Source organism: Marmota monax, unplaced genomic scaffold (genome assembly GCF_021218885.2).
Source record: "Marmota monax isolate L192 unplaced genomic scaffold, Marmota_monax_Labrador192_F-V1.1 WCK01_AAM20220418_F8-fsc00177, whole genome shotgun sequence".
NCBI classification, from domain to species: Eukaryota; Metazoa; Chordata; class Mammalia; order Rodentia; family Sciuridae; genus Marmota; species Marmota monax.
The window spans coordinates 1,650,522-1,671,720 of NW_026694922.1; the positions used below are offsets into that span (position 1 = coordinate 1,650,522).

Consider the following 21,199-nt stretch of genomic DNA (forward strand, 5'->3'; position numbering starts at 1 on the left):
GGGTGCTCCACAGAGGCCACTTATGTGTTTTAGCCGCATGAACATGAATGCTGGGGAGCAAGGACAAGCTGTACTGCAAAAGTGACCACGGCCACCACCCCTGGGTGTTACTCCAATGACACAGACATTCCCAGATTGATAGCAGCCCAGTTCACAGCAGCCAGACTGTGGAACCAGCCTGGTATCCATCGGAGGAGGAGTAGACAAGTAAAATGTGGTGTATACCTACAGTGGAGTTCTGCTCAACCATAAAGAAAAATGAATCATGTCATTTGCAGGGAAATGGATGGAACTAGAGGCCACCGTGTTAAGTGAAATAAGTCAAACATAAGTCAAGGGTCTTGGGTTTTCTCATGTACAGAAGCTAGAGAGGAAAAGGGAAAGAAAGGGGGCGGGGGTCTCCTAAGAATTAAAAGGAGATTAGGACCCTCCTCTTCCCGAGTGCCGCCTGGCTCCCTGGTGGGCTGGCGTGGCTGTCCATCCTGCTGGGGACAGTCAGGAGACAGGCAGCACAGTGGCAGGGCAGGCAAGGGTCAGCAAGGGGGACCGCAGATACGAGCCTTGGGAGCAGACCCAAGAGGGCAACATGGAGACGCTCGCTGCGGGGCCAGGCCGCTTGGCCAGCAGGTGCCGCGGGCAAGGTGCGCTGTGGGAGCCTGGGGCCTGCAGGGCGGGAGGCCCTCAGGGCGTGCGGCTTGGTGGCACTCTAGTTTCTATCACCAGGCCAAGACTATGAGGCAGCAAAGGGTGACCTTGTGGTGGGCTCTGCCGGAAGTCCTCACGGCCACCTGCCCCAGGACCACAGTGGCTCCTCCCAGCACCCCCCCCCCCCCGCGCCCCCTCCCGGCACCGCTCAGCACCCAGTGCCCTGGACCTGAGCAAGGGCTGTAGAGTGTGGCCTGGCCCAGAGCAGATCTGATGGGACTTGGACTCTGAAGTCCTACCCAGAGCCACCTTCAGGGCGCCTACCCCCTGCCAGCCCCAGGATCAGCTCTCCCCAAGGCTGTCCCTGTCACTGCTGCGCCTAGTGAGCCCAGAGCTGTGTGCGAGGTCCCCGGGGGCTTGCTGCCTGTTCCTGTTCTGTCCCTAGGCCAGGCACACAGGGCTCAGCAGTGTCCACTGCCTGGCCTCACATTTTGACCACCAAGGTCGCAGCCTCCAGGGGCACGCCAGGGCAGCGCCTCAGGAACAGACAGGCCAGCACCCCTGGCCTCCTTGCATTTCTTCTCCAAAGAACAAGAAACCGGCCGCTCAGGAGACCCGTCCTGATGGGATTTGCTAGACTCTGTCGGTGGCTGGGGAAGGCTGTCACCTGCGCCATTCTGTCTTTCAAATCCAAGACTCAGCAGGCAGCAGGTGCCTCCCCTGGGCTGGCAGGGCCCATGCAGGGCGGGGGTTCTGGAACGTTCTCCCTGGCCTCCGCTGGATGGTGTATGGTGGGTGGAGACCCTGTGGCTCCTCCCTTTCAGGTCCACCTCAGGTCACAGCTGGCCCTTCAGTAGAGGGCAGGCTGTGGGCACTGGCGGGACTCAGAAGGTCGCCAGGGCCCCGCGGCCTGCCCACGGCCTCCCCACGGCCTCCCCACGGCCTCCCCGCAGCCTCCCCGCGGCCTGCCCACGGCCTCCCCGCGGCCTCCCGGCTACAGATGTACGTGAGGCCCAGGGAGCTCCCCATCTACAGGCTCCTCCCTTCTTGTTCCTAAGGTCACTCTTCACCGTGTCCTGGCAAGTCCCCCTGTCCCTGTTCCTCAGCACATCTGCCCTGGTCTGAATCACTGGGTGGCCCTCTGCTGTGACACAGACCAACTTGAGGACACACAGCTGGCCTCAGCCCACCTTCTGCCCAACCTGCAGGGCCCTCGGCTGTCTGCCCCACGTCTTCCTCCCCCTCCCTCCTAATGACGCCTCATGGCTCAGGCCAGGCCTTCCCAACCCTCTGGTGCAAGGCGGTCTCCTGGGCGGGGCCTGCATGGTGCCGATGCCATCACTACCTCTGAGGCCCAGGTGGCCCTGGGTTCTGCTACGGTCGGCCTCGGGGCCTCCTCTGTAATGGCTGCCCGGCTTCCCTAAGAGCCCAGTCGGCTCAGGACAGGCCATCCAGAGCTGAGGGAAGCGGTTATACCTCGTCCCCTACCCAGATCCTCCACTGGCCTTTGGTTCACATGGACAGGTGCTGTCACGACCTGGAACTTGTCCCCAAGAGCTGTGGAACAGCCCCAGGGACGTTCAGTGGCCTGTGGGATATACCAGACAGAGCTTCCTGGAGCTTGGGCCTAAGCAGCAGGAGCCCAGGAGGACCAGCAGGCCGGGGCTGCATCCTGTCACCACGCCCGGTGTCCATGGAACAGGGTGGGCCAGTTTTGCAGGTGGCAGGTGGCACGGGCCCCATGATGACTGTACCTCAGGCTGCTCAGTTCTCGCTGAGTGGCAAGGGTCTGTCACTGTGACAACCGCTGACTGCAGAGCCAAGGTCAGGGCGCTGTCAGCGCGGCCCCCAAGGCCCAGCTGCCAGTCCACCTGCGCAGTCCCACAGAGGTGCCCCAGGGCCATGGCCTCCTGCAGGAGCCTGGGCCTCAGGCGTGGTCCTCAGGCTGGGGAGGGGCAGGCCCAGGTGCCCACTACTCGCCCCTGTGCAGACCCCACGCTCATCACGGGCAGCACTGGGTGGCCGGGCATCCCACGCCCCCCTTCCTGGGTCACATGGAGACTCACCCCGTGTTCCTGGGGGTCGGCTCATAAAGCAAACGAGCAGCAAATTGGCCTGATGGTTTTAATTTCTACTTTCTTTCAATGCAGCTAGAATTTAAAAAAAAAAAAGTCACGGGGCTTTGTAGGGCTTGACTGTCCCGCCAGGCATGTGTCACTTTGGGTTAGCCGAGTGCCTCTGCCACCCTCAGCCAAGTGCCCGGGGCAGCGTGGCAGACGGGCCAGGCGAGCACGCGTGCTTCCTCGGGGCGCACATCATTCCCGCCTGGCAGATGGGGCGGGGGCCTGGTGACTCCCTCCCACAGAGCAGCCTTGCCCGCAGCGTGACACAGACCTGGGCTCCCCGCTCGGCAGCGGCCTCTGCTCCGTCCGCCCACAGCCTGAGTTGGGCCGGCATCAGAGTTGCACCTCGCCTCCTCCGAGGGCCCCGGGCCTCAGGCTCTGTCATTAGCCCTTTGGGAATGAAATGTGTCTGGAGAGAAGGGGGGTGTCTGTGTGCGTGACATGGGCACCCCTCCCTCATATCCTCCTGCTGGACCTCTCAGGAGGGACAGTGTCATACTAGTGCCGTCTAGATCTCCTGATGTCCCCAGAAGGCAGAGTGCCTCCAGAGCCCAGACCCAGGCCCTGCAGAGGAGGTGCACAGAGACCTCAAAAGTCACCAGTTCTGGGAGCCCCTCCTTGCCCCCTCGGGTGGGAGATGTCATCCTTGTCCCCAGAGCTGAACTTTGAGCCTCTTACTCATCAAAATGGAAAACAGCCCCCTGGGTCCCGCTGCCTGTTTTGAGAGGAGTCATTCTTCCCGCTCTTGGGATCTGGGTGACACGACTCTGGGGACCCCTCTGGATAGCGCTCTTTGCCTTCATTCCTCACCTCAGTAGAAACATCTGGAGCTTCTGGAGTCTCCCCAGGTCTTTGAGGGCCAGCCCCACTCATGACTGGCACCCTAGCCTCCCTGATGCCCCAGGTCACCCGTGGACTTCAAGTCCTCTAGCCCTGCCAGGTGGTCAGAACCCACCAGACCACCCAGCTGGTCCCAGAGCCCTCGGACCTGCCTGTGGCTCTCGCACCTGGCCGGCGGCCCAGCTGGCCTTGGTGTGCGGGCCCTGGCAACAGCCAGTCAGCCTGCTGCGCTTCTCCGCAGGGCCTGATGCACTCCAGCGGCCCCGTGGGCCGGCACCGGCAGCTGGTCCTGGTCCTGGAGGGGGAGCTCTACCTCATCCCCTTCGCCCTGCTCAAGGGCAGCTCCTCCAACGAGTACCTGTACGAGCGCTTCGCCCTCATCGCTGTGCCCGCCATCCGCTCGCTCGGCCCGCACACCAAGGTAACCTCGCAGGCGGCTCTGCAGGGGCAGGAAGGAGGCTGGCCTTGGGAACCCGGGCCCTGGGACTCTTCTGGGCCTTGGTTGACTGCTGGGTCACTGGCCTGTTCACGTGGGGTGGGTGTCTGCTGCGCATGCCTGCAGCCCTGGACTCTGACTGTCCTAGTTGCTGGATCCTGTGCTCCTCACGGGAACAGCCAGCCCAAAGTGAACGACAGGGTTCCTGTGAGCCTCTGACCCTGTTATTGATCAGATGGATCCCAGTGATGAGTGAGCTGGTCTCCCAGGCGCTGCCACCACCGGAGCCCTCCAGGTGTCAGTGCAGCCTTCAGAGCTTTGACTGGGGCAGCAGTGAGCTCACTGTGTCAGCTTGTCCAGAGACATGGAGGGGACAGTCTTCTGAGGGCCACTGTCTCCCTCGCCCACAGTGGACCGAGGCCCAAGCAGAGGCAGGCGTTGTGAGATAACATGATGCCTTTACGTTTCCTTCAAGAGCATCCAAAGTTGCCCTGGTGGGAGGTTACACTGTGGGGCTCTGGGCTGGTTTTCTATCTTGGGATGTTTTTGTCCTGGAAGGTGACGGAGTGAAACTCCTCCACACATAGAGCTTCTGAAGGACTTGATCTGGGCTTGTATCCCCAGATTGACTGGCAGCCTAAGAAAGGTCACTTCCCAAAGCCTCCCCCCCACTTCCTCTAGGGCAGCTGGGTGTGAGCCATGGCAGGCTGGCTGTCCCTTCACCTGGCAGACAGTGGTGTCCCTCCCCAGCCCAGGCCTGATCTCGGGACTGTAGGATAGGCGATCCCTGGCGGCCAGGCACCTGTGTCGAGACATTGGAAAATCAGGGTGAAGGTCATCGGGGACCCGGGTCCTCCCGAGATGCCCGCTGCTCACTCTGACGGTGTTCTGCTGTGTCCCCTCCCCTCTTAGTCCCACCTGAGGAAGACCCCACCGGCATACCCCAGCTCGGCGTCCATGGCAGCTGTCATCGGCAACCCCAAGCTCCCGTCGGCAGTGATGGACAGGTGGCTGTGGGGGCCCATGCCGTCGGCCGAGGAGGAAGCGCACATGGTGTCTGAGCTGCTGGGCTGCCAGCCCCTGGTGGGCAGCGTGGCCACCAAGGAGCGGGTCATGAGCGCCCTGACCCAGGCCGAGTGCGTCCACTTCGCCACCCACATCTCATGGAAACTGTCGGCCCTGGTCCTCACGCCCAGCGTGGACAGCAACCCTGCTGGCAGCAAGAGCTCCTTCGGCCACCCCTACACGATCCCCGAGTCCCTACGGGTGCAGGATGACGCCAGCGATGGGGAGAGCATCTCGGACTGCCCGCCCCTGCGGGAGCTGCTGCTCACGGCTGCCGACCTGCTGGACCTGCGGCTGCCCGTGAAGCTGGTGGTGCTCGGCTCTTCGCAGGAGGCCAGCGGCAGGGTCACGGCCGACGGCGTGGTGGCGCTGACGCGGGCCTTCCTGGCCGCCGGCGCTCAGTGTGTGCTGGTGGCTCTGTGGCCAGTGCCCGTGGCCGCTTCCAAGATGTTCGTCCACGCCTTCTATTCGTCGCTACTCAATGGGCTCAAGGCCAGCGCCGCCCTGGGGGAGGCCATGAAGGCCGTGCAGAGCAACAAGGCCTTCTCGCACCCCTCCAACTGGGCAGGTGCGTGGCCCCGGGGGGGCCTCGTGGCACCTCGAGGTGCAGGTGGGCATGGGGGGCGGGGGTGTGCCTTCCTGCCGAGACCCTCACCCTGGTCCTTGCCCTGGCCAGGAGTGTCCCCTCCTGGGCACCGTATTTTGGACCAGGGACAGATATTTGCCACCAGATGGCCTCGCTGTGCCCAGATGACCCATGTTGCCACCTTGAAACCCCCAGCCAATGGGAATGACCCTTGACCTGGCCTTCTGGTCACACACCTGCTGTCACTTGAGACAGGTTACAGCCCTCTCTGAAGCCCGGTGTCCTTTGTGCCCACTGTAGGTGGATGGGGTGGTGCTGCGGCTCCACCCTGCCCACAGCTCGGGCCTGGGTTGCCCTGCCCAGTGCGAGGCACTGCCCGTGCTGGGAGACCCTCGGCATGGCGCTGAGGGGGCTTGGGAGTGAGGGGGTGGCTGACCTGTGACCTGGCCACAGGAGGGGTGGGGTGGGCTGCTCGTGGGCAGAGCTGCTGTCCCAGCAGCCTGTGTTCATGAGCCACAGCGTCACCAGAAGCCCCGGCATGCCCGAGACCCCCCTCTCCAGTCCGGGACCAAGTGCAGGGCTAGCCCCGGGCCTTCCCCACCGCACACCCGTGGAGCTCATCCTGCCGCCTCCAGGGTGCTTTGGCGCCGAGCAGCAGGCCCAGTGGTGGGGGACTGGCCGGAATCCTATTCTCAAGTATTTACATTTCATCACTTTAGCAAAAGCCGGCCCCTGTGCACTTTTAAAATTGGAGACAACATGGCTTCCCTCACTCTCCCTCTTGACAAAAATTCAGGTGGCATGGCCTGAGACTGCTAATGTCACTGCCAATGTTCCCAAAGGAGGGCCAGCCCAAAAGGGGAGTCACCACGTTGCCAGGCCCAGCCAGCAAGTAACGTTGGCTGTGGTGGCCACCCCTGGTGCCCACTGGTTACATAGACTGTGCTGCCCATGCCAGGTGCTGGTGTCAGGAGGACAGGCTGTGTGGGGGGGAGGGGAAGCACTTTCACGTCACAAAAAGCACATCTGTAGCATTTTTCAAAAACAAAACAAAAAACAAACAAAAAAACTATTGCCTGTGTCCTCCCGTGGCTGAGGCCCATGTCCTCCCGAGCCTGAGGCTGGTTGGAGGCCCACTGCCTGCTTCCGGCCCCTCACCCATCACCACACAGAGTGGCATGTTGCTGAACCACTGCCCCCAGGAGATGCAGGAAGCAGGTGACCCAGTGGGTCCCTCACTATTCTCAGCCCATGTCCTGTTTTATCTGTGCTCTTGGCAGGTGGAAGGGGATCTGGGCCCTGCAGGGTCCCACAGAAGACCCCCCAGGCTCTGTGGGAGCCTGGCTCTGCTTGGCCATTCTGGAAAGGGGTCCCTGCTCCTGTTGGTCCTCATGTGCATGTGGATGTGACGTTTTAGAAGAGGGTCTCTCTTTAGCTTTGTTGGTAGAAGTGGCCACTGCTCTGAGGGCAGGGACTTTTGGTGACACTGCCTTGCTAACTTTAAAACGGCTCCCTCTCCTGGAAAGCCCTTGCCCGCCTGGCCTGGGGCAGGCCCGTCCTGAAGCTTCTCCTTGGTGCTGAGGAGCCTGGGGCTCGGGAGGGATGTAGCTCACGTGCTCCTTGGACAGCAAATGGTGCTTCCTGGCCACTTTTAGAGCAGGAGGGTGCCTCCTACCCCCAGGTCCCCCCACAAATACTAGGACAAAAGATGCAGAAGGACCCAGGGAAAGCAAGGCCAGTCACTCCTGGGAGGTGCCCACCTGGCTCTGCTCAGTGCAGAAAGGCTGGAAGCATGTGACCTGGAAAGGACAGGGACTGGGTGCTGGCTGGATGTCCTGCCAGGGCCAGCTCTGTGCCGGGCTGGCCACAGGACCCAGACTGGGTGGGTCTCTGGGGGCCCTGCTGAGGTGCCCCACACTCTCCACAGGGTTCCTGCTCATCGGGAGCGACATCAAGCTCAACAGCCCCTCCTCGCTCGTTGGCCAGGCCCTCACGGAGATCCTGCAGCACCCGGAGCGCGCACGGGATGCCCTGCGAGTGCTGCTACACCTGGTAAGGGCACCGGCACCCGGAGCCAGTTGCCAGCCACAGCTGGGAGGTGGGCAGGTGGCACCACGCAGGGCCCCAGGACTGCTGCAGCAGTCCTTGCCGAGACCCTGGGAGAGGGCAGTGGAGGGCAGTGACCCGCACCCCACTATTTCCCTGTGGCTTCAGGCAAGTCACTTTGGCTCCCTGAGCTCAGTTTCCCCCTCTAGAGGGTGGTGATGAAGCCAGTGTTTCAAGGTCGTTACGAAGATTGAGACAATGTGAGCACCTGGCACACAGTAGGGCTGCGGTAGCTCCCAGACATCACTGTTTCACAGCTGGATGCCACTGGCCCCTCTGACACCCACACGGAAGGCTCCTGATCACGCCTCTGGCTGCCCCAGAATCTGCAGGGCCCCAGTGAGTGTGAGCGGAAGTGTCATCAGCTACACGTTTAAAAGGTTTTAAGTCAAGACACAGTGATGTAAAACGTGTCCCATTTAGCACTCACAACCCCCTTAGAGCTCGGTGCCAGCAAGGCTAGCCCGGGCCGGCCTGTGGCTTGAATGGCAGGGCCACACAGCTGCTCCATGTCCACCCTTCCTGCACCTGGAGCATGCAGCGGCCCCAGGGTCCCCGTACAGTTCAGGAGCCCCATGCTCTGTGTCTCCATCCAGGCTTGTCAGGGAGCACCCCGTGGATTCCCCGCAGGGCTGCATTCCAGGTGTGTAGGTCCCCTTGGCCATGTACACTCCTTGTCCCATGGAGGGCCTGGGCAGGAGTCGCACACCCCGTGTGCCCAGGCTGTGCACTCTTGGACCATCTCATGATGGACGGGTCATGCACCTTTCTCCAGCTGAGAGTCTGCCTGAGGCCAGCAGGAATGGGGTGTGACAAAGTATGTGGTGGCCCAAGGCACCCAGGGACACCTGCTGCAGGCAGATGGGCCCATGTTCCCTGAGGGTGCTGGGAAGCCATCTCCACTGGCGCCAGCTGTGTCTGAAGCTGCGCAGAGGCTTTCAGTTGCTCATCCCAAGTCCCTTCTCAAGTGTCACCCCCGAGTCCCTCCATCCTGGTTCCCTCTCCCAGCCCGCATTTCCTTCCTAGGTGGCAGAGCCTTCTGCTCAGGCTGAGCCTCAGCTACCCATGTGCCCTGGGGCCCTCAGGCGAGACTCAGGGGTCCTCTCCTTCCTCAGCTTTGTGTTTGAGGGTATGGTGGCCACGGTCAGGCCCGCCGGCCCCTCCCTTCTTCCAGCTACCCCGTGCTCCCTCCAGCCCCGGGGCAGGCAGGGCTCAGCTGCACCGTGCCCTTCTGGCTGCCATGAGTGCGCTGCGGCCTGCCCCGGGGTCACCTGAGCCCTGGCATCTCACTGCTCCACATTCAGAAAAGCTTTGGGGGGCCTTTTGGATGACTCACTGCCCCCCAGGGATGGCGCTCAGTCTCAGGGTGGACAGAGGTGTCCCCTAGAGAGACCTGCCAGGGACAGCAGGCTCCCCTGTGGAGGACGAGGAGGGCAGGTGATGGGGACGCTAAGGCCCGACCCTGGTGAGGCCTGTAGACAGAAAGCCCTTCCTCGCGGGGAGCCGCGGTCTATGGGGCAGAGGTAGGCCGAGGGAAGCCAAGTGGCGAGTCAGGGAAGGAGAATGGTGCCAGCCGTGGCCTGCGATGGGTGCTGCGGGGTGCGGTGTGGGGTGGGCCGCCGGCAGCAAAGGGGTCTTGGTGGGGCGAGGGGCTGTGACATGGCCTGGGCAGCCCCTGGCCTGAGAGCTGTTTTCAGGGAAATTTCTCCAGGGTCTGTGGAAGAGACTGGGGACAGGAAGGGCTGGCCAGGGACTAGGACGGGGACAGAGGCCTCTTCCTGCCACTCTCAGGGGCAGACCGCCCACCTCACCCCCTGCAGAGTGACCCTCGGTGCCCCCAGGCCTGGCCCCGTTGGCCGCCCGGGGCCCAGTTGGCACAGCCCTGGCTTCTCCCTCAGAGCCATGCGGAGCGCAGGGGGCGGCCAGGGCCTCTGACTGTCCCTCTCCCCGCCAGGTGGAGAAGTCCCTGCAGCGCATCCAGAACGGTCAGCGCAACGCCATGTACACCTCGCAGCAGAGCGTGGAGAACAAAGTGGGCGGTATCCCGGGCTGGCAGGCCCTCCTCACCGCCGTGGGCTTCCGGCTGGACCCCCCGGCCAGCGGCCTCCCGGCGGCCGTCTTCTTCCCCACCTCCGACCCGGGGGACCGGCTCCAGCAATGCAGCAGCACCCTCCAGTCCCTGCTGGGTGAGCCACCGCGGGATGCCAGCCTCGGGCAACAGGGGCCAGGGTACGGGGGACCCATCCCGCTGTGACCCGCAGCCGGGAGGGCCAAGTTGTCCTGGGCCGCTGATCTGGGCCACCACGGCCCCTCACCAGGGGGTCCTTCTTTATGAGAGTCCAGGCTAAGCAGGCCCCAGCTCTGCCCCTTCCGGGGTGACGTGAGGTGGCTCTGGGCAGGTGTTAGTTCTGACGCTGTCACTGGCGGCTGTGGGTCTGACACAGCTGCAGGGCAGCCAGAGTGGCACAGTCTGCTGACTGGGACTGTCCTGGAGGGTGTGGCAGGGTCAGGCTTCCTCAGAGGCCACATTTTCCAAGTCACACGTAGACATGTCTGTTAGGTCCAGGCTTGAAAAATGCCACCAATACTGAGCATGTGGGGCTCTCTCCCCTGGAAGGTGGCAGGACCACGGGTGCGGAGGCCCCTGGGTAACCCTGCCTCCTGGTCTCCTGCAGGTCTGCCCAACCCCGCCCTCCAGGCCCTCTGCAAGCTCATCACTGCCTCAGAGACCGGCGAGCAGCTCATCAGCCGGGTGAGTGGGGCCCAGACAGTGGAGCCTAGGCCCGGCTGAGCCCGAGGGTGTGGTGTGGTCCAGGACAAGACCTGCGAGTCTCGCAGCCCTCCTGCTCTTTTCTGTCTGAATGATCAGAGGGGAGGCACAGGCTGGGTCTGCAAGGGCAGGTCCTCCTAGTGTCATAGCGCAGCGCACCTCCAGGTAACACTCAGAGCCTGTCACCTGAAGCCCTGGGCGGTTCCTGCACTCGCCTTGCAGTGCCCACCTGCACCTGTCAGCCCACCCCAACTTTTTTAGTTGATTGACAAATGTCACAGCCACCATCCCCAGCCCAGTGGGCCTTGTGCCAGTCTACGGGATGACCACAGGGTCCGCTACCAAGTACTTTTCATGCCTGAAAAAAAGTGGCAGGAGTGGGCTCTATGCCCAGCACGCCTGACGGGCGCTCGCCCTGAGGATGGAGCTGCTCTGACCCGGGGATTGGGAGGGGCTTCGTTCTTAGCCTCAGGCAGGTCCCCCACCTGGGCCTTGAGCTCCTCTATGCCTGCTCAATCTCCTGCTGGCCAGCGATGTCTGGGACTAGCCCAGGGGACAGCGCATGTGGGCTTCTGGGTGGGAAAGATCAGAGCACAGAGCAGTTTTGAAGTGTGACCTGAAGCACAGTCGCCCTTCCTGGCCATCCTGCTGGGGGACCTCGGGACTTTGGTCAGCAGAAACACTTCCCTTGTGGACATGAGCCGCCTGGTGGAGCAGGCTCTGAGGTCCTCAGTGGGGCTGCAGCCACTCACCTGAGGCTGTTCCCGGCCAGGACTTGAACAGGACACCTGCCGTGGCCGCCCCTCCCTCCATCCTGTGTCTCTAGGAGGCCCTTCCTGCTCTTGTGGGCAGCACCAGGAAGGCGCTTCCGGAATCCGGCACATTAGCACACGCAGCACAGAAGGGACAGCTAGACCACACGAGGGCAGTGGGCTTCCTGGGAGCTAGTCCTCACTTCCCTGCCTTCAGGGGAAGCCCCGGGGCACCCTCTGGAACCCCGCGATGCCACATGCCCTGCCCCAGCACTGGCCTGAGCGTGCCTGTCCTGCTGCTCTCGCTCCTCCCCAGCCGGGGCCTCCTGCGGCAGCGCGCGCTCGCTCGTGGTGCGACAGCCTGTGCTTGACTCTAAACTCTCTCTTCTCTCTCTCTTTCTTTCTTTTTCTTATAATCTGCTGGCCGAAGGCTGTTAAAAATATGGTGGGAATGGTAAGTATGACTTTAAGTAGCCGCTGCCCCCAGATGAGCCTCCGCCCATCCCGCCCGAGCTCCAGCTGCTGCACCACTGCCTGGCTCCTGGGACCCCGCGGGCCCGTGCTGCTGCCCACTGGCTCCATCCTCTGCTCTGGCTCCCCCTTTCCTGCTCCACCCTTCTGTGCCCTTGATTTGACCTTTAAATTTTTTTTTAGTTGTAGATGGATACACACCTTTATTTTGTGTATTTATTTCTATGTGGTGCTGAGGATGGAGCCCAGGGCCTCGCACGTGCCAGGAAAATGCTCTACCCTGAGCCCCAGCCCCCTGGATTTGACCCCAGAGCAGCGGGGGTTGAATGAACTTTGACACTGTGAACATAGGAAGCGGAGGTCACAGACAGACCCGGGCGGGGGACACCTGAGCGGGCCCGGGCTCCTCCCTGAGGGCTGGGGTGCCAGACACTCCTTTCCCATGAACCTCAGTATCCTGAAGATGGCTTTATGAAGTGCCTGCGTGAAAAAGGAGGTCACCAGTGCCCACCCTGCCCCTCCTCTCCTGAGGCTGGAGCACAGCCGGGTGCGGGGAGGCCTTAGGACCTTCGCGCCTCTGGCCTCAGCCCCACTGTCCCTTAGCTCCCTAGAGGACAGCAGGCGCTGGGCAGGAAGGCACCTTAACAAGATCGTCAAACACTACACACACACAAGGCGAGAGGGTGACAGCAGTGACAGGGGACAAGGACAACTCGGGCTGGAGGGGAAGAGGCCGGGCGGGCCGGGTGCTCATGTCCGCCTCCCTCCCTCAGCTCCACCAGGTGCTGGTGCAGCTCCAGGCTGGCGAGAAGGAGCAGGACTTCGCCTCAGTCCCCATCCAGGTGTCCATCAGCGTCCAGCTGTGGCGGCTCCCGGGATGCCACGAGTTCCTGGCCGCACTCGGTAGGACCCAACCCCTTGACCACCTGCTGCTCCCCGGGCTCTGCTGGGGCCCTGGGTCCCCCCCAGTGCTCCCCTAGATGCCATCTTACAGTTCAGAGATTCCACCGCCCCTGTGAGATTCCCAGGTGCCCTCCAGCTTCATCCGTCCCCCTGCCTTATGATGTCACCTCCCTCCTCTGTCCACATCGCCGTACTGGGAATCTGCTGGGTTCCATTTGTGGCATCCACCTCGATTAGCAGCTGAAGGAAATTCAGAGTTGCAGGGCCAGACTGGTGGCTGAGTGTGGCCCGTGCTGGCTACTGGGAGCTGGGAGGAAGCGGGACTCACTGAGACACCCAGGAGCCAGGGCAGCTACTGCTGCCCCGCAGGCCCCTGTCCCGCCCAGGAGGCTCACTGTGCCTCCCCTGTTCCTCATGCAGCCGGTCAGTCCTGATGCAACGGTGGCTTCTTTACAGCAGGTACATCTGCTAATGAGGCCCAGAGGCCCAAGCCTCCATCCCCATCCCCCAGGTGCCCAGAGACTTGCCTTTGTCACGCCTTTCTAGGACAGGAGAGCCCGTGGCCTCGAGGGGCCAGGTGGCTCGGGCCCCTAGCCTCCTTTGCTCTGCTCCTCACCTGTGACATCCAGCACCAGCTGTGTCACAGGGCACCGTTCAGAGGGACACAAGAGTGCCCATGCTGGCTCTGGGGCTGAAATGGGCTGCCACCCTGGTGAGTCAGGGTGCCCAGGCTCACAGGCGGTCCTCGAAGACTGGTGACCAGTGCTGGGCGGAGAGCAGCCCCTCAAGGCCAGGCATCCAGAGGAGAGCCTGCGGGTCCTGCGCAGGCTTGGGGGGTGGGGCGCAGTCTGTGGGACCAGCCAAGTCAGCTGTGGGTGAAGGTAGAGGTTAGGGTCAGGAACAGAAATGTGACATTTATATAACTAGTCACTCATTTTTAAATGAGTAACTTTCAGGGATTATTTGTTCTCCACTTCAGGGAGGACAATGTCCCACCGTGATCAGAATGTCACCTCTTCCAGGGAACCTTGTTCCAAAGGGAAAGGTGGTGTCCAGACCAGTGTCAGAGTCCTTGAGGAAGAACAGACCAGGAAGAGCTGTCCCCTCAGGGGCTGTGCAGTCCTGAGCCACTCGGCCTGCTGACAGTGGCCACGCTGTGTGCCACAGAGCCCTGATCCGAGGACAGGCTGTGGCACCGCAGGTGCCCTGTTCCCTGGGGCCTCAGCACAATCCATCTGAGGGTTCAGGTGGAGTCAGTGGTCTTCTGGGAGAGGCGGGGCCAAGACTCAGTGCTCAAGGCCTCCAGGACCTTTGTCATGCATGGTGGTCCCCGTTTGTGACAGTCACAGCCACATGTCTGAGTTAGCATCTTCCCAGGGAGAGGAGAGGTCCTCGTTGGCTGCCTAAGAGAAGGGTTTTGCTGTGTCACCCAGGATGATCCTGAACTGGTGGACACAGGTGTTCTTCCTGCCTCCCTCGTAGCTGGGCTACAGGCATAGGCCACCACACCCGCTGTGGTGGCTCTTACATTGTCACTGCGGTATCAGCAGCTCATTAGCCAGCCTCGAGCCCAGGAGGCCGGTGCATGGGCATAGCTGTGCTGCTCTGGGCTCCTTAGGGTCCTGGGGGTCGGGGAGCAGCCCCTGGGCTTAGGCATGACTGAACTCCCTGTGGGCAGTCAGCCAGGACGGCGGGGCCGTGTGATGACGCTCTCCTTGCCCAGGAGAAACTGCCACCTTCCCGAGCACCGGCTTTAGATGCGGGCCCAGTGCTGAGTGCAGCGTCCGTGCTTGCCCTGGATGGTCTGAGCAGAACAGAAAACATGGACATGTTAATGAGCCTCATTAAGTCCTGCTCAGCACCTGGCTCAGGCAGGAGGGGACCAGAGCTCTTCGAGGGCGCAGGGCCTGGCAGCAGCAGCACCACACTCAGCTGTGTAGGAACAGGGACAGGAGGCCCAGCCCCTGCGGACACACCCCGCTGTGTGAAACAGTACACAGGCCCCGCTCTGTCCTGTGGGGTACCTGAGGCCCCCTGAGGACACAGCTCTGTGCCTGGTCTCTCCAGGGTTCGACCTGTGTGAGGTGGGGCAGGAGGAGGTCATCCTGAAGACCGGGAAGCAGGCCAGCCGGCGCACCGTGCACTTCGCCCTGCAGTCGCTGCTGGCTCTCTTTGGTAAGACCCCCTGTGAGGCCCGCCGGCTCCTCCTGGCTGCATTTTGGGCTCTGTGTGTCTGTGTGTGTTGGGGACTGCAGAGCTGCAGGGCAGATGGTCCATGCCAGCCCCGGGCAATAAACAAACCTCCTGCACCCAGGGAACTCACTACCTGTGGGAGAGGACAGCTGAGTGTAGGTAGCAGGCCTGAGGGGCTGGCACAGGGCACAAGGAAAGGGCAGGGTAAGGGCATGGGCGCCATGGAGGCCTATCCCTCCATGGGCCATTGGGGATCCACAGGCCTGGCAGGAGTTGGTGCCCAGACCGTGCACTCTCAGGTTGCAGAGTGGCTGCGATATGAGAGTGGCGTGGAGGGCAGAACCCATGGCATTTGCTCTGGGGTGTGCATCGCAGCAGGGAAAGAGCCAGGGGCCGCCCTGGTTGGCTGGTCAGGAAAGCAGCAGGAGGAATGGTGGCTGTAGCGTGGGCCCACTCAGTGCTGCCGCTGGTGACCAGTGTTGAATGCGGTGTAGATGAAGCATGCAGATTAGAGGGGAGGAGGACCGCATCCGGGGGCACTCCAGGATTCAAAGGTCACAGAGATGAGGGGGAAGCCAGTGAGAGCAGGATGTGTCCCACACCAGGTCTGAGGGTGAATGCTGGGCCTGGGAGTGCTGGCCTCCTGGTGGCCTCTGCAAGAGCAGGGGAGAGGCAGCTGAGGAGGAGCGAGGGCCAGTGACTCCTGGGGTCTGCTGGGACCACCAGGACCTGGCTACCACGAATGGCACATGTGGGGCTGAGCACGGGGACACCACTGAAAGCTCAGTGCTGGTCAGAGCAGGATGGCAGGCGTGGGTCCCTCTAGTGGCCAGGAGCAGAGGTGTGAAGACTGAGGTGCTGGCCGAGGCCTCAGGAGTGCCGATGTGGCTTCCCCAGGGTGTCTTTGGCCCACTGTTGGATGCACTTCTCTTTCCAACTGGACTTGGGTGTAAATGAGTTCCACTTGGGCAGGAGTAGCATTTGCATAATTCCTTGCTAGTTTCTAGGGACTTCTGTGATTTTCGAAAGAAAAATGGAAACCGTCTAACATTCTAACCACCCTCGTCCCTGTGTCTGTGCTCAGATTCCACCGAGCTCCCCAAGCGCCTCAGCCTCGACAGTTCATCCTCCCTGGAGTCCCTGGCCTCTGCTCAATCCGTCTCCAACGCCCTGCCCTTGGGCTGCCAGCACCCGCCCTTCTCCCCGACAGGAGCGGACAGTATGGCCTCAGACGCCATCTCCGTATACAGCCTGAGCTCCATCGCCTCCTCCATGAGCTTCGTCTCCAGGCCGGAGTGCGGCCCGGAGGGCGGAGGCCCTAGGGGACGGCAGGATTTCGACAAGCCCAAGAACACTTACCCGCAGCGAGCCACCACCCTGCCGCGGAGCCCGCTGTCCCCCCAGGCCCGGGCAGCGGGCAGCAAGGACGAGGAGGAGTACGAGGGCTTCTCTATCGTCAGCACCGAGCCCCTGGCCGCCCACCCCGAGGGCAGGGAGGCGCGCTTCTCCCCGGACCCCAAGCTTGCCCGCGGGGGCGCTGCCGTGGGCGCCAAGGTGTCGGTCAGCTCCAAGGGCAGCGTGAGCACCCCCAACTCCCCGGCCAAGATGACTCTGATCCCCAGCCCCAACTCGCCCTTCCAGAAGGTGGGCAAGCTGGCGAGCTCCGACACGGGCGAGTCGGACCAGTCCAGCACGGAGACGGACAGCACCGTCAAGTCCCAGGAGGACGGCAGCCCCAAGCTGGACCCCCAGGAGCTGGCCCAGAAGATTCTGGAAGAGACGCAAAGTCACCTCCTGGCGGTGGAGCGGCTCCAGAGGAGCGGCGGCCAGGGCGGCCCGGGGAGCCCCCGCGAGGACGGCGCCCCGGTGCCCCCCAGCGCCCCGGTCTTCAGAGCCTCGGAAACCAGCGCCTTCAGCAGGCCCGTCCTCTCCCACCAGAAGAGCCAGCCGTCGCCCATCGCCACCAAACCAAAGCCCCCAGCCCGGAGCTCGTCCCTGCCCAAGGTGAGCTCAGGGTACAGCAGCCCCGCGTCCCCGAGCCAGCACAGCGGCCGCCCGTCCCCCTGCGACTCCCAGGCCTCCCTGTCGGACCAGCCGCTCTTCAAACTCAAGTACCCCAGCTCCCCCTACAGCGCCCACATCTCCAGGTCGCCGCGGACCCTGTCCCCCAGCTCGGGCCACCAGTCCCCGGCGGGCAGCGCGCCCTCGCCCGCGCTCTCCTACTCCTCCGCCGGCTCCGCGCGCTCCAGCCCCGCCGACGCCCCCGACCTGGACAAGCTGAAGCTGGCGGCCATCGACGAGAAGGTGCAGGCCGTGCACAACCTGAAGATGCTGTGGCAGAGCGCGCCCCAGCCCCCCGCGGGGCCCGTGAGGGTGCTGCGGGGGCCCCCGGGAACCACCACCTCCAAGAGAGACGTGCTCAGCCTGCTAAACTTGTCGCCTCGGCACAACAAGAAGGAGGAGGGGGTCGACAAGCTGGAACTGCAGGAGCTGTCGCTGCAGCCGCGGGACGAGGCGCCCTCCAGGGCCCCCCCCAACGGCCACTGGCGCCCTGAGACCACCGCGCTGGGCCCCGCAGCCCCCGCTCGCCCCCTGAGACTTCCTTCAGCAAACGGCTACAAGTTCCTGTCCCCGGGAAGGTTTTTTCCTTCTTCCAAATGCTGAAGCTTCCCTCTTTCCGCCCACGACTCTGAGAGCAGCGGCGCCCCCGCGGGGGCCACCCGCCGGAGCGCTGTCCCCCTCAGCCGCGCAGCGCCCCCGGTGGCCGCCCTGGTAGGGCACGTCGCAAAGCCCGCCCCCCAGGCGCCCCGGGCTGGTGGCCGGGAATGGCACTGGGGCGAGTCTCCGCACCTCACCCATGTCCACCCCGGACCCCCTGCCACTCGTCTTTGATGTGATTCTTTGACAGGATTTTGTACAAAAATGGCCATGATTCTGGGGTGGAGGGGACAGGAGAGCCCGGGCAGCACCTTCTCTGCCGGGACAGTCAGAAAATCCAAGTCGAGATCGACATGAAAGTGTCATATTAGCCAAAAACAGAATAACGGTTTCAAAAATGCCAATGACGTAAACCTGTCGCAGTCCTGCGGCCGCCACCGCCACTCGCAATAACGCCCGTCAGCGCGCTTCCGCAAGGCCCTAGGGCCCCACCTCAGCCAAACTTGAATTTTCTTAAAAAGTTTATGTAACTCCGACCCAGGCATTTTAGAACTATGCAATTGTGATTTAAGATGCAACTTTGTGCTTTTAAAACATTACTGACCTTTTTTGTACACGGATGAACAACCTGGTTTTGTTATCAATAGTACTTTGCATTTATAGCTGTTATTTTTAAAAGCTCAAAAAGTTTTTTAAAATGCCAAATTTTGAATAGTCATCCATAAGCAATTATCAAGTTTTGGGGGAAAGGGTTGAAAATATTCAGTTTCCTTATTAAGCAAAAAAGAGAAAAAAAAAAAGAGAGAAAAAGGAGGGAAGAAAACCTAACAAAACTCTGGTTCACCAGATGGAACCAGACCCTCCTTCCAGCCCGGTTGCCTTTGATTAGGTGCTCATTGTCCCCCGTCTTCCCCACAGACCTCTTCAGCCTCCATGGGCCGCCAGGTCCCATATCCCTGGGGCCCTGTCCCCTGTGAGCTGCCTGGCTGGAGCCAGTCCCGGGACGCAGGGCACCCGCATCTGAACCATTGCTAAACAGACAGGAAGTGGGGGATCAGAGACCAGACACAGCTCCCGCAGAGACAGCAGGACCCTCGAGGCCTCTGCTAGCTGGACACATCAAGGGAATGGCCACCTGGGGGTGGCCTTTAATTTATTTTAATATAGAAATGAAGTGTTGGAAATCCTATTAGTGCTAAAATTAGCTGGAGAATCTAGAATTATCTAAAAGATACTTATTTAAAGTTAAAGCCCCCCTCCCTTGCTATGAGGGTCCACCACAGAAGGTGTGCAGCCGCCTGACCTGGGACCACAGCACGTGGAGGGGACACATGGGGCTGCCAGAGGGACACCAGCACCAGGACCCCAGCTGCAGCCTTAGTTGTAGAGAGGGTCGCACTGCACCTGCATGACTGGCCCCATGCGCCCGGGGGGGGGGGGGCGGCGCGGTCAGCGTACCTTCTGAGGGGACTAAAGGATGTCCTCCACTTGGTTACTCTCAGGAGCACATCGTGGAGGGCTTATGACAGCCAGGCCCATTCAGGGAGGCTGCCCTGTCCAGCCCTGACCGACCCGGGAGAGATCCTTCATAAAGCAGTGGGCAGTTGTGAGAAGTCTTATGTTCACAGGGGAAGATGGTACTAGAAGTGCTAGTGTAGCAGGTGACAGCCAGGGGGACAGCACTGTGTGATGGCAAAGTCAGGTCTCAGCAACGAAGAGCACACCCCAGCCAACCCCCGCCCCGCCGCCAGCTGGCCCTCCTCAGGGCGCCTCTGCAGTCTCCTGGCCAAATGCCCTGAGCCCTTGGGCAGGGGCCTGGGTTCTGTGCCCTTGTCCCTCCACTCTGGAGAACACCTCCCCCCAGACCACTTCCTGTGGCGTCCAGCCGGTGAGTACTGGTGACCGACCTGCTTCTAGCCCTCGGTACCTGTTGTCCCTGGTCTCCTGCTGCACACAGGACCTTTCTACCTGGTCCTGAACATCAGTTTCAGGGGGGGAAACAGAGTGGCTGGATAGAGGCCCAGTGTCCCCACCAGAGTCCCCACGTGTACAAATCAGCGTCAGAGTGAATTTCCAGCTACTCTGAAAAACCTGTGTGCTTGCACCATGGGAGACGGTGGGACAACTCGGACTTCTTGGCAGCAGCAGGGGCTGGCAGGGGACCCACGGGCTGATTTTTTTCGGGTGTCCTAGGTGTCCTAGGCTGAGAGGATTTTACCTCTCTCAATCGCTCTCTAAGTACCTACATGATATTCTTGATCTTGCGTCTTGGCCCCCGAAGACTAAATGATCGAATGCTGACCCGGGTTGAAAGAGAAAGTTTGCAAGTCCCGGTGTAGGCCTGTGACCCAGGAAGGAGTTTCAGGAGGGAGGACAGCCGTGGAGACCTGGGCGACGCTCCTGCACGGCCCTGGCGCTCATCCTGGGGAGGACTCTCCGGTGTGTGGAATCCACCGAAGCATCCGCTTCCCCCTGCAGGCAGCCTTGACGTGCTCTTAGCTCAGGTAGGGATGGCCCCGACCCCACCCCCTCACATGCAAACACACTGGGGACCAGCAGGAAGACCCCTGTCTCTTAGGACCTCGGGAGGACCACAGTGACAGGTAGACGATGCTCCCAGCTCCCCCCAGCCAACTCCTCTGGTACTTGATGATTGTTAACCAAGTCAAATCACCAGGAGCAGGTCAGCTGCTAACCTTCCACGCTGGTGACACAGGTGTGCCCCAGTCGCTGTCCCCTCCTCCTCAAGTCCTCACTGAGAGAAGCCAGGCGCTGCCCCCGGGTCCTGCCCCGCTCTCCTCTGCCCCACGGACCCTCCGGTGGGTGGGTGCCAAGCAAGTCCCCTGTCCCTTCCTGCCCAGCCCCGCACCGCAGGCCCCAGGAGAACTGTACTTGGCTACTTTAGGTTCAGGTCGCAGAAACCCCAGCAATAACCTGGTTTGCCCTTGGCGAGCAGCCAGAGGAACACTGTGTGACCTCCTCGCAGCGCAGGTGTGATCTGAGATGTCTGTGTGTGCTGTGTGAACTGGGCCCTCGCGCTGCCGCACCCTGGCCCTGTCCCCTGGGCGCCGCGGCCACCGACGCCCCCTCTTGGCATTCCCGCTCCTTACATGCAGTGTGAGCCGTCCGCGGCCTACATGGACTTTTTTTTTTTTTTTTGTAAATTTCACAGTTTCCAGATAGCATTAAACTTTTTATATTACAAAGTTTGCCATGTAAAAAGAACTTCATATTTTTATTGAGACTGCTAAGGCGCTTGGCCTTCTTCCTTTGTGATTTCAGTGTCTATTAAAGCATGAGTTCCCTCGGTTTTAAGTGCTGCCTCTGCATCTCTTTCTGTCTCCCCGTGGGGCCTCTTCACTGGGGCACGTGGCCCTGTCCTCCAGGGCCTGGGCGGGCACTCCCTGTGGGGTGGGCGGTGCTGGGGCCTGGCCAGCTCCTCTGCCGCCCCTTTAGATGCCAACAGACCTGTTACCTCCCGACTCCCCATCTAAGGAAACGGGCAAGGCAGTATTTCAGAAATGTCCAGGAAAAGCAGTGAGCAGAGACAGAGGGAGTGTGGACAGAGCAACCCCGACTGCAACAAGAGCCGTCTCACGTGGGTGACCATGAGAAGTACCAGACCATGATATGTCACCGCGGTGTTTTAGC

The 21,199-nt window shown here is 61.7% G+C and overlaps 1 protein-coding gene and 1 long non-coding RNA gene across 4 annotated transcripts in view; one reads left to right on the forward strand and one right to left on the reverse strand.

Moving 5' to 3' along the window:
• Ttc28 (tetratricopeptide repeat domain 28) overlaps positions 1-20,863 on the forward strand; it is a 592,527-nt gene extending 571,664 nt beyond the window's left edge. For 2 of the 3 annotated variants that reach the window (XM_046427243.2, XM_046427245.2), the window contains 9 exons: positions 3,850-4,029; positions 4,957-5,677; positions 7,623-7,747; positions 9,756-9,987; positions 10,477-10,553; positions 11,754-11,777; positions 12,568-12,697; positions 14,765-14,872; positions 15,975-20,863. In XM_046427243.2, coding sequence (XP_046283199.1) covers positions 3,850-4,029; positions 4,957-5,677; positions 7,623-7,747; positions 9,756-9,987; positions 10,477-10,553; positions 11,754-11,777; positions 12,568-12,697; positions 14,765-14,872; positions 15,975-17,554 — 3,177 coding nt within the window. In that variant the 3' untranslated portion in view covers positions 17,555-20,863. The remainder of the gene's footprint in view (positions 1-3,849; positions 4,030-4,956; positions 5,678-7,622; positions 7,748-9,755; positions 9,988-10,476; positions 10,554-11,753; positions 11,778-12,567; positions 12,698-14,764; positions 14,873-15,974) is intronic. The other variant, XM_046427244.2, reaches the window with a different exon arrangement.
• LOC131423518 (uncharacterized) lies at positions 1,589-4,141 on the reverse strand. The gene is made up of 3 exons (XR_009225213.1): positions 3,967-4,141; positions 3,040-3,158; positions 1,589-2,795 (listed from the first exon to the last, which is right to left on the reverse strand). It is a non-coding gene; the product is annotated as an uncharacterized LOC131423518 (long non-coding RNA).
• Positions 20,864-21,199: the final 336 nt, after the last annotated feature.